Below are 14,602 nucleotides of genomic sequence, written 5' to 3'. Positions count from 1 at the left end.
GGGGGATCCCAAATCCCTCCGGAGATCCCAAACCCGCCCAGCTCCGGCCAATCCCGACCTTTCCCCCCAGAATTTCCCACCCATTTTTCCTGGGATAAATCCCCACTCCCCCAGGCTCCCATCTCCCTTTCCCAGGGGGAAGAAAAGTGGGAATTCCAGCAGGAAGTGCCAACTCTTTAATGGAACAACATTCCCGAGCCTCGGGAACCCCGGGATCCGCCCTCCTCTCCTGGAACCCCCGGAATTCCTTCCGGAGATTCCTCAAATCCGGCTCCTCCCGGAGTTCTCCAGCTGGAAATCCCAAACCAAACCAAAATCCCGGGAATTCCGCTTGTCCTTCCCCTCCCCCCACCCCCCCAACACTGCATTCCAGGAATTCCAAAGTTGCTTCCATAAAAAAACCAACCAACCAAAACAAAACAAAACAAAAAAAAATTGGGAAAAACGGAGGCAGAGCCAAAGTTCTGGATTGAATTCCAGTCCCAAATTCCGGGAATTCCGACCGGAGCTGTGTCCTGCTCCTCCCGAGCTTCTGGAGGAGTTTTGGCCCTTCCCAGCCCGGAATTCCGAGGGTGGATCCGGGATTTTCCGGGAAAAGGGGCGGCAGGAACCCTCCCAGAGTCAGAGCTGGGAATTGATCCTGGAAATCTCCTGGAAAAATCCCTGTGGGCTTCCCAGCAAGGGGAGGGAGAAAGGCCCCGAATTCCGGGATTCCTGCGGGAATCAGCTCCTCATGGAAAAGCAGCTGGAATTTTGGGATCATCCGGTCCTTTCCCAAAGTTCTCCATGGATCCTGAGCCTCTGGATGGTCCCGGAAAGGCGGCTGGGAATTGTCTCAATCCCGAGGATTTGGGGAGCATGGGATGGGCTCTGCATTCCCGGAATTCCAGCCTGGATTCTTCCATCCTGGATTCCTGAATTCCATCCTGGATTCTTCCAGCCCAGATCCTGAATTCCACCTTGGATTCCTGAATTCCAGCCCAGATCCCAAATTACATCCTGGATTCCTGGATTTCCCACCTGGATTCTGGAATTCCAGCCTGGATTCCCAGAATTCCAGCCTGGATTCTTCCAACCCAGATCGCAAATTCCAGCCCAGATCCCAGATTCCATCCTGGATTCCTGGAATTCCAGCCAGGATTCTCCCAGATCTGGGGCCGCTCCCAGTCCTGGGAATTCCGAGTGATCCCTCAGACAGGATCCAGCAATTCCCAGGAGAAAATTGGGATTTAAGGATCGACGCTCCCAGCTTTTCCAGAGGGTGGGGAAAAAAATTCCGTGGATCCAGCCCCAAAAAAATCCCGGGGTCCAAATTCCCAGGGATCGGCTCCAGCCATGACCGGAGCCTGGGAAGGGGTTGGGAATTTTCTGGAAAAATGGGAAAGGCCTCACAGTTGTGGTTGGGTTGGGAATATCCAAAGGATTCCTGGGAATTTCTCCAGGGGGACGTGAAGGGAAAAAAAAATCTTGGAATTTTACAGGGAAGAGATGTGGGGAATCCTGGGAAAAGGGGATTTTTGGGAAGGGAGGAGATCCCAGAAAAAGTGGGGTTTTGGAAATGAGGAATTCTGGGGTGTCACAGGGAGTAGATCCCAAGAATCCCAAAAGAAGTGGAATTTTGGGGGGGGGAAAAAAAAGGGGGGGAGTTGTCCTGGAATTTCTCAAGGAGCAGATCTGAGGAATCCCAGGAAAAAGGGAATTTTGGGAAGGGAATAAATCCCAGGAAAAGGGGATTTTTGGAAATGAGCTCACCTGGGAGATCTCAGGAGCGAATCCCAGGAATCTCAGGAAAAGGGGGAATTTTGGGGAATTAGGAATTCTGGGATACCCCAGAAAAACCAGGAATTTTGGGAATTAGGGCCCCTAAGGACGAACAATTCTCCCTCTCCATAAAAACCCCATAAATACAAACCAAAAACCAGGCACGAGGCAAATCCCAAATAAATAGGGCGGATCCTGGGAATTCCCAGCGGGTCAGGGGAGGGGTGCGGGAGGTGAGAAGAAGCGGGAAGAGCCTTGGGAACGCCCGGCTCCGGGGTGTTTTAAGTGTCCTCGGTCATGTCCTGGCTGCCGGTCCGGGCGATTTTGCGCGGCGGGGCCGAGTTCTCGCCCTCGAGCTCGCCCTGCTCCTGCTCGCGCTTCTTGGCCGCATTCTGCAACAGCGCCGGGCGTCAGCGGGCAGTGCCGGGGGGATCGGGGAATTCAGGGGGGGTCTGGGGAATTTTAGGGGTTCCAGGGGGATTCCAGAGGATTTTAGGGGTTTTCAGGGAATTTTAGGGGGTTCCAGGGAATTCCAAGGCCAATTCCCAGGGAATTCCAGGGCAGACTCCCAGCATGGGGATCCCCAGTGTTCCCACATGCTGGGATTCCCAAATCCCCATATTCCCAAATCCCAACATTCCCACTCCCGAGTATTCCCATTCTCAACATTCCCACATCCCGTAATTTCCAAACCCAACCATTCCCAATCCCAGAGTTCCCAAATCCCAGCATTCCCAAATTCCCAACCACAACCTCCCTCAATCCCAATTTCCCCTCATTTCCAGGGCCAGAACCACCCCAGGATTTCCTGCCTGGAATTCCCACATTCACCATTCATACAGGAATGACTCCTGGAATAAATCCATCCCAAATTCCCAGAAAAATTGGGAAATTTGGATCCCAAATGTCACCTTTTTGTCCCACTGCTGGTGGAGGTAGCGCAGGAGGATGTTTGTCTTCTCTGTCACGATAACTGCGAATAATTCCAAGGAAAAACAGGGGGAAAAATTTCAGGTTTTAGGAGGATTTCAATGCATAAGGAGGGAGGAAAAATTGGGAATTGTTGGAGGGAAAACTGGGGATAAAGAAGGGGAAGGATGGGAATAAATAAAGAGGAAAATAGGAGTAATTAAAGGAGGAATTGGGAATTAAAAGGGGGAATATTGGGAATAAATAAAGGGAAAACTGGGAATTTAAAGGGGGAATACTGGGAATTAAAAGAGGGAATATTGGGAATTAAGAGGGGGAGCTGGGACTGTGGGATGCCCCTGGTGGAGCTGATAAAAATCGGGATTTTCCCAGCAGGACTCACTCTGTTCCGAGGGGAATTCTCTGGTGGGCAAATACACCGAGGGCCGGCGGTTCTGGAACGGGAACGAGAAAGAGACTCAGGGACGGGATGGAAATGGGGGATTTGGGAATTCCGGGATTGGGGAACGCTGGGATGGGGAATTCCAGGATTTGGGAATTCAAGGATGGGAAATACCAGGACTGGGGAACTCTGGGACAGGGGAATTCTGGGATTGGAGAACTCTGGGATCTGGGAATGCCGGGATTCAGGAATTCCAGGATCTGGGAATACTGCGTTGGGGAATTCCAGGATTTGGGAATTGCGTGACTGGGGAATTCCGGGATTGGGGAACTGCAGGATTAGGGAATTCCAGGATTAAGGAATGGGGCCCCGGAGCACTCACGGAAGCCTTGCAGACGGAATCCGCATGGAACCTGCTGAAGTTGCTCTTGTTGTACACCGGGAGCCCCTTCAGGAAATCTGCCTGGGGAGCCACAATTCCCAAAAATCCCTCAGGGAACGGGCAAGGACAGCCCAGGGAAACCCAGGGATTGGTGTCTGTCCAACCGACCCCAAACTCCAGGGCCTGAGGGGAAATTCCCGGGATTTGGGCAGCTCCAAACTTTCCTTCCCCAATAAAATTCCCAGGGTGATCCCAAGGCTGTGACGCCTAAGCCCCCCCACAAAACAAATGGTTCAACCCAACTTTAGGGTGATCCCTAACCCCCCCGATAAAACAAATGGTTCTGCCCAACTTTGTTACCCCTCACCCAAAAGAAATGGTTCGGCCCTCCCTTAGGGTGCCCCCCACCCATATTGGGGTGCTCCAACCTCATTCCGAGCCCAAACCCCACCCTAGGACTCCCCAAATCCACCAAACACCGCCCTGGGGTTTCCCTCACTCCAAACCCCGCCCTGGGGCTCCCCAAATCCCCCAAACCCCGCCCTGGCTCTCCCCTCACCCCCAAATCCCCCGCACTCCGCCCGGGGCTCCCCTCAACGCCACCCCTGAGGGCGGGAACCCCTCACACCCCCTCAGCCCCGCCACCTCCGCCCAGGCCGCGGCGGGCGCGGGCCCTACAGGCCGGAAGCGGCGGCGGCGCCGCCGCTGCGGTACCGGAAAGGCCGCGGGCGGCGCGGCGGGGCCCGAGAGCCGCAGCCGGGCCGCCGAGGTCGGCGCGGGGCCGCCATTGCGGCGGGGGGCTCACGTACCATCTTCGCCGCCACCAGCCGGGTGGAGCCGCCCCGGCCCGCCCACTGTCATGGCCGCCCGCCTCGCGCGCCCCGATTGGCCCACGCCCCGGAACACTGCGTTTCTATTGGGCGCCGCGCCTGTCAACCATCGACGCGGGGGTTGGGTTGAGGCAGGAAGTGCCCGCCCGGAATGGCGGGGCGGGTGCAGTGCGGGAGAACCCGGATGGAGAGAGGCGCGGGGCGCGCTGGGAGTTGTAGTTTGAGCGGCGAGTCCACGCTTCAATTAAGGGGCGGCTCATTAAGCGCCGGCTCATTAGCGGCGCTGGAAAAAGAGGAGAATTCCTTCCCTATATCCCATCCCAGAGGTGATGCTGGAATCAGGAGCCCAGAGGATGGGGCAGAGGCGCTGCTAAGTGAAGAAAACCTGAATTCCACCCCTAATTCCGCACCCCCAACTTTCCCAAATATCTGCCCTGGTACGCGCCAGATTCCCCCTCCTCGTTAAATTCCCCACCCTAATTAACGCAGGAGACACGCTGAGATTTCAGCACATTCCGCATTCCCACGTTTATAAACAAAGAAAATTTTAAAAATTTGGAATAAACACACGCAAATTTGAGAATAATTTAACAACCGAAGGAACAGCCGCGCCCCAAACCCCTCAGAGGCACGGTGTGACAGGGTCAGCAGGGCTGGGCACCTCCTCTAGGGCCCGGCGGGGTCATCCCGAATTCCTGGAGAAGAATTCCCGGAGAATTCCGGGGTTCCCTCAGTGGCTCAGGGATTTCCTGCCCTTCAGCATCCGCCGCAGGATCACGGCGACCCCGCCGGGAGTGCTGATCCGTTTGATCCAGCCGTGAGTCTTCTTCCGCTTCCAGTTGTTGGGCTGGTACTCGTTCCCCCGGGATTTTCCACGGATTTGTCGGAAATTCCATGCTGGGGCCGGGACGCGGCAGAGAACGGCGGCGTTGGAAGTACCAGGAAGAGGCTCCGGAGCGTTTGGGAGCAGCGGGAAAGGAAAACCTCGCAGCAGGGAAAAGCTTGGGGGAAATTAAAGCAGAAAAATGAGTGAGGAGAAGGAAATAAAGGATAAGTTTAGAATTATAAAGTTGAGATTTCCCCTCCCAGTACCTGCGGCCCCCTGCCCGCGCCCACACCGGGCCCGGCACCGCCATTTTGCTCCGCCCGCCAATAACGCCGCTTCTCATTGGCTCCGTCCTCCCAGCCAATCACAGCCAGCGCTGCCCCGCAAGGGCTGATGGTGGTTGTAGTCGTCTCGGGGGGGGGCGTGAGAAGTTACCATGGCAACGGCGCCACTGCGGCCTTGTCGCCTCGGGGGCTGTCGGTTGTCCCACAGGATGTCGCGACAGGGCCACGAAGCCACTCCCAGTGCCTGAAAGGGCTCCATGAGAGCTGGAGAGGGACCTGGGACAAGGGATGGAGGGACAGGAGCCAGGGAGTGGATTTGGGATGGGAAAAGGGAGATTGGGGGGGGGGGGGGGAAGGAGGATTTTGGGAAGGAATTCCCAGAGCAGCTGAGCTGCTCCAGCCCTGGAATGTCCAAGGAAAGGTGGAATCAGCCTGGGATGGTCCAAGATGGGACTGGGTGGGATTTCAGGTCCTTCCAAGCCAGATAATTTGAGGATTTTCCTTTTTGTTATCAATCCCAGCCCAAGAGCAGAAGCAGCTCCAGGATTTTTCCCTGCTGGTTTTTGTGGCCCAGCAGGAATGAAAGGATGTTGCTCAACCCTCCCCGAGCCCAAAATCTGGGAAAATAAACCCAAAACTTAGCCCTGGTTTGGTGTTTAGCCTCCTGGGGGTGGCACTGCCACACCACTGGCGCTGCCACATGTGTGACACCTTGGTGGCACAGATGGGTTTGGGACACTGCCATATTCATGGCACTACCACACATGTGACACATTGGTGGCACTGCCATGTTTGTGGCACTGCCACCCTCATGGCACTGCCCATGGCACTGCCACACTCGCCCCCTTTGCCATCCCAAAAAGCCCCACAGTGTCAGCACCCCATCCCAAATGCCACCTCTGTCCCTGTCCCCTTCTTCTTCTTCTGTGCCCATCCCCGTCCCTGGCCTGTCCCCTCTGTCCCCATCCCTGTCCCTGTCAATCAGCCGCAGTCCCTGTCGCTGTCCCCATCCCTGTCTCCCCTGTCGCTGTCCCTGTCCCCATCCCAGTCGCTGTCCCCATCCCTGTCCCCTCTGTCGCTGTCGCTGTCCCTGTCCCCTCTGTCGCTGTCCATCAGCCGCGGTCCCGCCCCTCCGGAGCTCTTCGGGCTTTGCCTTTTCCATGGCGACCGCTCCAAGGACGAGCCCGGAGCGCCCCCGGAGCGGGCACGGGCAGCACTCGGGGCCGTTTGGGCAATTTGGGGCGTTTTGGGGAATTTTCGGGGGGGGCTGAAGGAATTCACTCCCTCCCGCCCCCCCAAAAACGCCGGAAAAAAAAAAAAATCGGGATTTTCACCGCCCTGCTCCGCCTCCCCACCGGGAATTCTGCAGAATTCCAGGATTTGCACTGGGAACTCGGCGCAATTCCAAGATTTGCACAGCGAATTTTGCCAAATTCCAGGATTTGCAGCGGGAATCCTGCGCAATTCCAGGATTTTTCCCTCCTCCCGCATCCCCGGAGCCCCTGGGCCATCGATGAGGTGAGCGGCGCTTTTTTCCCCCCGCGGGGCTGCGGGAATGTCCTGGCGCCCGAGGTGCTGCTGCGGGGGGGGGGGGGCGGTGACCCAAAAATGCGGGAAATTTTCCCGTCGGGAAAACAAAATCTGGGATGCGAGGGGGGTTGGGATGTTGTGGGGCAGAGAGGAGCCGGGAAAAACCCGGATTTGTGCAGGTGCGCCAGGGAGGGGGGGAAGGAGGGGAATTATCCTAGAAAACCAGCTCGGGGAAAAGCTTCCTTCATTCCTTCCCTCCTTCCTTCATTCCTTCCCTCCTTCCTTCATTCCTTCATTCCCTCATTCCTTCATTCCTTCTTTCCTCACCTCGTGATGCAACGGCAGGGATGGATTGCTGGGGGGGAGGGGGGTCCGATCCCGCTGGAATTTCGGCCGGAATTTTGGGAAAACCTGCCCGAGGTGAAGGGAGAGGTTGGGCTGGTTCCAGTGCTGGTTCCAGTGCCTGATCCCAAACCCTGATTCCAGACCCTGATCCCAAATCTTGATCCCAACCCCAGATCCCAAGCCCTGATCCCAAATCCTGATCCCAAAGGCTCCTGGTTCCAAATCCTGGTTCCAAATCCTGCTCCCAAGTGCCCCGTGCCATTCCTGTGTCCCCTGTGCCAGCCCCGGTGCCAGGATCCCAAGGCCAGATCCCGAGGCAGGATCCCAACAGCACAATCCCAGTGGCACGATCCCTTTGGCAGGATCCCAAGGATGGATTTCTGTGGCTCCAGGATGCCTCTGCCAGATCCTGCCATTCCCGCCTCATTTCCATTCCCAGTCTTACATAAGAGGCATTGAATTCCCAAAATCCTGAATTCTTGAAATCCCAAATTCCCAGATTCTCAATTTCTCAAAATCCTGATTCCCAATTTCTCAAAATCCTGGATTCCCAAAATCCTGAATTCCTAGATTCCTGAATTCCCCGATTCCTGAATTCCCCGATTCCAGGACTCCCAAATTTCCATATTCCCAGATTCCCAAATTCCCATATCCCCAGATTCCCAGATTCCCACATTTCTGATTTCCCAGATTCCCAAATTCCCGGATTCCCACATTTCTGATTTCCCAGATTCCCGGGATCCCTCGGGCAGCCAGAGCAGGGCTGGGAAGGAGCTGGGTCGGGATACCCCCCCACCACCATCCCGTTTCCATGGCAACGGGCGCCATTCCCGCCTTCCTGCATCCATCGGGATCCGGTTCCAGCCTCTTCTCCCTGGATGCTCCGGGCACCGAGCGCGGGGGAGGTGGGAGACGGGGATCCGGGAATCTGGGATCAGGGATCCTGGGATCTGTGGATCTGGGATATGGGGATCCAGGAATCTGGGAATTTGGGAATCTGGGAATCCGGGAATCTGGAATCCGGGGATCTGGGATCTGGGGATTCAGGAATCCGGGAATCTAGGGAACTGGGATCCCGCAGGAATGGGAACTGGGATCTGAGATTCCAGTGGAATGGGAACTGGGATCCTGCTGGAATGGGATCTGAGATCATTCAAGAGTGGGAACTGGGATCCATATCCCACTAGAATGGGATCAGGATCCTGCAGGAATGGAAAATGGGATCCCACTGGAACAGGATCCTGATCCTGCAAGAATGGGAACTGGGATCCTGCAGGAGTGAGATCTGGGATCCCGATCCCACGGGAATGGGAATTGGGATTCTGATCCCACAGGAATGGAAACTGGGATTGTACAGGATTGGGATCAGGGTCCCGCAGGAGTGGGATCTGGGATCAGGACCCCACAAGATCAGCGCTTGTATCCCACTTTCTCCTCCTGCTGCCATCAATAATTCACCGTGTTCATTTTCCCTCCGCCATAATTAACCCATTCCCAACCTCCGTGCCCCCATTCCCACCAGCTTTTCCCTGAATATTCCCAAAATCCCAAGATTTCAACTCCAGCAGCGAGCTCTGGATAATCCCACACCCCACGTTCCTTAGTTTATTTTGTGGAGAGATTTTAATTAAATTTTAATTCCCACCTCGGATGCTGCTTCCGACCACAGCCGTGTTTATATTTAATGGGATAAATATTTCAATTTTATGGGATAAATATTTATCTTTGTGGGATAAATAATTAATTCCTAGGACTGGAACTTCCCTGTGCTACACATTTATTGGGAAAAGGGAATTTTGTTTTCCAAAAAGGCTTTTTTTCCCCCAGGTTTTTTCTTTCAGCCAGAATGAATCCCTTTGCCAAGGGCTTGATGGCAACTTCAGGGCTTGGGGACAGGGATGTGACCCAGAAAAAAGCAGGATGGGGAATCGTCCATGTTTCCATGTTTTTCCCTGGTTTTTCCACATTTTTCCATACTTTCCCATGGTCTTCCTTGGTTTCCCATATTTTCCTATGTTTTTCCACATTTCCCCAGGCATCACCATGCTGACCAGCATCACCAATGGCTTCCTCTGCTGGAATTAGGACTGAATCCCATTTTCCCCCCATTTTTCCCCAATTTCCCCATTTTCCCAGGCATCACCATGCTGACCAGCATCACCGACGGCTTCCTCTGCTGCCTGCTGGGCAAGACCCCCAACGCCGTGGGGCCCCTGGACAGCGTTGAGTCCAGCGACGGCTTCACCTTCCTGGAGGTGAAGCCCGGCCGGATCCTGCGCATCCACCACAGCGCTCCCGAGCGCCCGGGGCCCCCGGAATGCCCGGGCTCGTCCCCCGAGCGCGGCGCCGTGCGCTGCCAGCGCCGCATCACGCTCTACCGCAACGGGCAGCTGCTGATCGAGAACCTGAGCGAGGCCTCGCGCCCCGAGAGCGCCCGCAGCCCGCGGCGGTGCCCGCCGTGCCCGGTGCCCGAGGCCAACGGTGAGCCGGGAGCGCCGGAGCCCGCCGGGGCCGCCGCCAAGCGCCGCAAGCGCAAGCCCAAGAGGGTGGTGACGGTGGACTGCAAGAAGCGCATCACCAGCTGCAAGGGCACGCACGGGGACGTGGTGCTGTTCTTCATCCACGGCGTCGGAGGCTCTTTGGACATCTGGAAGGAGCAGCTGGAGTTCTTCTCCAAGCTGGGCTACGAGGTGGTGGCGCCGGACTTGGCGGGGCACGGCTGCAGCTCAGCACCGCCCGTGGCCGCCGCCTACACCTTCTACGCGCTGGCCGAGGACATGAGGGCCGTGTTCAAGCGCTACGCCAAGAAAAGGAACATCCTCATCGGGCACTCCTATGGGTAAGGGGCTAGGAGCATCCCAGAAAATGGCAATGGTCACAAACCCCGTGTTTTAGGAGTTTGGGGTTCCCATTCTTTTATCCCATTTTTATCCTGTTTAACCCATTTTTATCCCATTTTTATCCCCTTTCTCCCCTGATTCAGAGCTCCTGAGTGTCCTTGGGGCAGGCACCATCTCGGTGTCCAGCTAATCCCGAGAGGGAAGTGCAAGGGCAGGGGCTATAATTAGGATAAACCAGGATTAGGGCTCCTGATTAGATGCAGACTAACGAAGGAGACGGAGCCCTGCCACGCTGGCACCCTGTCCCAATGTCCCCTCAGGGTGGCCTTCTGCACGTTCCTGGCACACGAGTACCCCGAGCTGGTGCACAAAGTGATCACAATCAATATAAGCAATATAATTAGTACAATTAATAATTAAAATAGGGAAAGCCAAGCACTCTGTGGTTATTTTTAACCCTTTCAGGGTGTCCTTCTGCACGTTCCTGGCTCACGAGTACCCCGAGCTGGTGCACAAAGTGATCATGATCAACGGGGGCGGCCCCACGGCGCTGGAGCCCAGCCTGTGCTCCATCTTCAACCTGCCCCCATGTGTGCTGCACTGCCTGTCCCCCTGCCTGGCCTGGAGCTTCCTCAAGTGAGTCACCGCTGCCACCCACAGGGTCCTGTGCCACCCAGAGGGAGTCCTGCGCCACCCACGGGTCAGCCTGCCGAGGGAGGGGACACAGTGTGGCTTTTGGGGGTCTGGGGGCTTTCTGTGCCGCTCAGGGGGCATCCTGGCACTGCCAATCTGAGAGAGGGGACAGGGGGTGGATTTTGGGGGGCTGGAATCTCCTGTCAACTCTCAGGGGATTCATGCCAGCAGTGCCACTCTGAGGGAGGGGAGAGAGTGGCTTTTGGGGAGCTGGAGGGCTGGGGCTCACCCTGGCACTGCTGAATTTCGGGCTGAGCCCCCTCCCCCTGTGCCAGGGCCGGCTTTGCCCGCCAAGGTGCCAAGGAGAAGCAGCTGCTGAAGGAGGGCAACGCCTTCAACGTCTCGTCCTTCGTGCTGAGGGCCACCATGAGCGGGCAGTACTGGCCCGAGGGCGACGAGCTGTACCACGCCGAGCTGGCCGTGCCCGTGCTGCTGGTGCACGGCATGCACGACAAGTTCGTGCCCATCGAGGAGGACCAGAGGATGGCAGAGGTACGGGGTGGCACCTCTGAGATGGGTTTTGGGGACGCTACCCCCCAAAATGGGGGGGGGGGGGTGCTGTGGAGCCTTGGGGAGGGAGTGGGAAATCCTCTTGTGACCTGAGGGACATGGTCAGGGTGGGACTGGGATGGGCAGGGTCAGCTTGGCATGGGCAGGGACGCTTTGTCATGGGTGGGGACACCTCCCACTGTCCCAAGGTGCTCCAAGCCCTGCCAGGGGCACTCTCTGGGAGGGGACAGTGTGGCTTTGGAGGATTGGGGCAGGGCTGGGGCTCATCCTGGCCCTGCCACTCGCCAGGGAGGGGACAGAGTGGCTTTTGGGGACTCGTGCCACCTCAGGAGGGGTCTCACCGTGCCGCTGGCCACCCGCAGATCCTGCTGATCGCCTTCCTGAAGGTGATCGACGAGGGCAGCCACATGGTGATGCTGGAGTGCCCCGACACGGTGAACACGCTGCTGCACGAGTTCGTCCTCTGGGAGCCCGACACGCCCGCGGCCCGCGGCGACGGCGACACCAAATGAGGGCCAGCGACACGCGGGGACAGCGGGCTGGCTGCTCCCGCGGCAGCGGCGGAGCGCGGAGCGGGCTCGGCCCAGCCGCCAGCCCGGGTTGTGCCCGGGGCCGAGCGAGGAGGAGCCCCGGGCTGCGATGGCGGCGCCGGGAGAGGAGCGCGGCGAGTGCCCAGGGCAGGGGACAGCGGGGACACGGCTCGGCCGGTCCCCAGCCCCGACAGGACAGCGGGGACACGGCTCGGCCGGTCCCCAAACCCAAATATGTCACAGTCGGTCCCCAAACCTCGGGGACACGGCACAGCCGGTCCCCAACCCCGACAGGACTGTGGGGACACGGCTCGGCCGGTCCCCAACCCCGGACATGCCACACCTGGACACGCCACACCTGATCCCTGGACCCTGGACATGTCACACCGAGTCCCCAAACCCTGGGGACAGCAGGGACACGGCACCGCTGGTCCCCAACTCTGGACACGCCACCCCCGGCACTGGAGCGGCTCCGTCCCGGGTTTTTTTTGTTGCCGTCGTTGTCATTCCCTCACACAGCGACACCGGGAGGACGTGGAGGGTCCCGAGGACACCGGGAGGACACGGAAGGACCCGGGGACGCCGGGAGGACACGGAGGGTCCCCGCAGGGATTTTTGGGGCGGTTTTCAGGAGAATCCAGAGGTTCCCCACTTCGGGATTTGCCTGGATTTTGGGGGTTCCTTGTGGGGTTCGACGGCTCCTGCTGGCATGAGGAGGAGGATGATGAGGATGAAGATTCCCGGAGTGTCCCCAGTGCCACCCCGGCCACGTCCCCGCTGCCAGCAGCGCTTTTAGGGCAGAGCCCCTCGGGGCCACTCTCGGGCCTTTCCCGCGGCTCCGTCCCCGGGATCCGCCCCTGGAGCAGCGGGGAACAGCGGGACCCCATTCCCCGAGATTCCCGGTGATGATTCCCGGGATTCCTGATAATTCCCGGGATCCAGGACCACCCGATCCCATCCGACCCCACCCGATCCCCGCCGATCCCGCCCCTCCTGTACAAACCCCCCCCATTCCCGGGAGCCACCCGAGGATGTCCCCGGTGCCACCCGCAGTGCCAGGAGCTGCCACTTCTCACCACCCCCCCTCCAAAATTCCCGACATTTAAACCAAAGAAGGCGCCGACCCCACGGACACCTCGCCCCTGTCCCTTGTCCACAGCCTGTCCCCGGCCCCACACGGGGCTGGCACCGCACCGAGCGGCTCAGGGGACCCCGCGATGTCCCCGCTGATGTCCCCAGGGTGTCCCCCTTGTGCCAGCCCCGCCCGCTGCTGTCTCATAATGAGAATTTTACCCCAAAACCGCCAGCAACGCCCCCCAAATGCCACGCACCGGTTGTGGGGTCACAGCTCTGTCCCCTCCCTCCGGGAGCCACATTCCTGTCGCGCTGCCACCCCCGCTGCCACCGCCGCGTCCGTGCCAGGACCCAGTAAAGCCGTGCTAAATGCCAGCCGTGCCAGGACCCGTGTAAAGCTGTGCTGAATGCCAGCCCATGCCATGGCACCCAGTAAAGCCGTGCTAAATGCCAGCCGTGCCAGGACCCGTGTAAAGCTGTGCTGAATGCCAGCCCATGCCATGGCACCCAGTAAAGCCGTGCTAAATGCCAGCTGTGCCAGGACCCGTGTAAAGCTGTGCTGAATGCCAGCCCATGCCATGGCACCCAGTAAAGCCGTGCTGAATGCTAGCACTCAGTAAAGCCGTGCTGAATGCCAGTCCGTGCCAGCCCATGCCAGTGAAGCCGTGCTCCATGCCAGCCCTGCCGGGTCTGTGCTGGGAGCACCGGGGCAGGGACGGGATCCCAAAATTCCTGGGGAAGGATTTACTGGGAAAATCAGAATGTTCCCCAAAAATGTCACACCCTGGGGTGCTCGGTGTCACCTTGGGGTGTTTGGTGTCACCCTGGGGAGCTGAGGGTGTCCCCAGGCTCCTCATAGCGCGGTGCAGGGCGAGGACACCAAGGACACCCTGGTGCCACTTGGGCCCAGCCAGCGGCCACAGGCCTGGGGGTGGGCATGGGGACAAGGGTGGCACCCACTGGCACTGGGGACAGCACCCACCGGCATTAGGGACAGCACCCACTTGGACTGGGGACAGCACCCACTGGGATTAGGGACAGCACCCACTTGGACTGGGGACAGTCCCGGGACTGTGTTGGGAGAGTTGGGGGCTGTGGGATTGGGAATGGGGGGTTTGGGATTGGGAATGAGGGGTTTGGGGTCGGGGATGGGGATTTGTTGTTGGGGTTGGGGATTTGGGGTTGGGAATGGGGATTTGTGGTTGGGGCTGTGGGATTTGGGGTGACGCCAATCACGGCAGATGACGTCACAGACAGGGGGCAGGGCCAAGACACTCAGCGCCCTCCAGTGGCCAGAACTGGCACTGCCCGGTGCCACCAGCGCCACTCAGTGTCCCCAGCCTGTGGACACTGCCCAGAGCCCCCAGTGCCACCCAGTGTCCCCAGCCTGTGGACATTGCCCAGTGACACCCAGCGCCATCAACTGGACCTCGATCCCCATGACCTGGAGGTGACACAGGCCCAGGAGAGGGGACACAGGGCCAGGACAGGTGACCCCACCCCACAAAGCCATCACGACACCACAAATCCGGTCTGGGATCGAATCCTGGCTTTAATTCCGACCCAGATTTTCCATTTTTCTCCAAGGAAATATTTCCCCAAACGATTTGGGGAAATTCTCTCCCAGATTTGGCCTTCCAGGCCCGAAGTTTTGTGATTTCCTTGAATTTCATCTTCCAACCAAA

At 58.2% G+C, this 14,602-nt stretch overlaps 3 protein-coding genes across 3 annotated transcripts; 1 reads left to right on the top strand and 2 right to left on the bottom strand.

The window, feature by feature from the left end:
- Positions 1–161: 161 nt before the first annotated feature.
- DDA1 (DET1 and DDB1 associated 1) lies at positions 162–4,340 on the bottom strand. Its single transcript, XM_064734487.1, has 5 exons — positions 4,265–4,340; positions 3,456–3,536; positions 3,074–3,125; positions 2,673–2,734; positions 162–2,153 (listed from the first exon to the last, which is right to left on the bottom strand). The coding sequence occupies exons 1-5, from the start codon at positions 4,265–4,267 to the stop codon at positions 2,043–2,045; spliced, it is 309 nt and encodes a 102-aa protein (XP_064590557.1). The 5' UTR covers positions 4,268–4,340; the 3' UTR covers positions 162–2,042.
- A 443-nt stretch (positions 4,341–4,783) lies between these two features.
- MRPL34 (mitochondrial ribosomal protein L34) lies at positions 4,784–5,514 on the bottom strand. The gene is made up of 2 exons (XM_064734486.1): positions 5,378–5,514; positions 4,784–5,286 (listed from the first exon to the last, which is right to left on the bottom strand). Exons 1-2 carry the CDS (start codon positions 5,452–5,454, stop codon positions 5,016–5,018), a joined length of 348 nt encoding a protein of 115 aa, XP_064590556.1. The 5' UTR covers positions 5,455–5,514; the 3' UTR covers positions 4,784–5,015.
- Positions 5,515–6,374: 860 nt separating this feature from the next.
- On the top strand, positions 6,375–13,370 carry ABHD8 (abhydrolase domain containing 8). Its single transcript, XM_064734485.1, has 5 exons — positions 6,375–6,913; positions 9,407–10,109; positions 10,576–10,746; positions 11,079–11,295; positions 11,676–13,370. Exons 2-5 carry the CDS (start codon positions 9,415–9,417, stop codon positions 11,823–11,825), a joined length of 1,233 nt encoding a protein of 410 aa, XP_064590555.1. The 5' UTR covers positions 6,375–6,913; positions 9,407–9,414; the 3' UTR covers positions 11,826–13,370.
- The last annotated feature ends 1,232 nt before the right edge of the window (positions 13,371–14,602 follow it).

The sequence above is a fragment of the Zonotrichia leucophrys genome, chromosome 28 (genome assembly GCF_028769735.1).
Source record: "Zonotrichia leucophrys gambelii isolate GWCS_2022_RI chromosome 28, RI_Zleu_2.0, whole genome shotgun sequence".
In the NCBI taxonomy this organism is placed as follows: Eukaryota; Metazoa; Chordata; class Aves; order Passeriformes; family Passerellidae; genus Zonotrichia; species Zonotrichia leucophrys.
This window is presented reverse-complemented; position numbering and strand designations above follow the sequence as displayed.

Coding starts and splice junctions, on each gene's coding strand:
- MRPL34 (XM_064734486.1), bottom strand. CDS start 5,454: ATGAGAAGCGGCGTTATTGGCGGGCGGAGCAAAATGGCGGTGCCGGGC. Junction 5,287..5,377: donor GCGCGGGCAGGGGGCCGCAG/GTACTGGGAGGG, acceptor ATTTCCCCCAAG/CTTTTCCCTGCTGCGAGGTT.
- ABHD8 (XM_064734485.1), top strand. CDS start 9,415: ATGCTGACCAGCATCACCGACGGCTTCCTCTGCTGCCTGCTGGGCAAG. Junction 10,110..10,575: donor CTCATCGGGCACTCCTATGG/GTAAGGGGCTAG, acceptor TAACCCTTTCAG/GGTGTCCTTCTGCACGTTCC. Junction 10,747..11,078: donor CTGGCCTGGAGCTTCCTCAA/GTGAGTCACCGC, acceptor CCCCTGTGCCAG/GGCCGGCTTTGCCCGCCAAG.
- DDA1 (XM_064734487.1), bottom strand. Junction 3,126..3,455: donor ATTCCGTCTGCAAGGCTTCC/GTGAGTGCTCCG, acceptor TTCCCGTTCCAG/AACCGCCGGCCCTCGGTGTA. Junction 2,735..3,073: donor AGAATTCCCCTCGGAACAGA/GTGAGTCCTGCT, acceptor AATTATTCGCAG/TTATCGTGACAGAGAAGACA.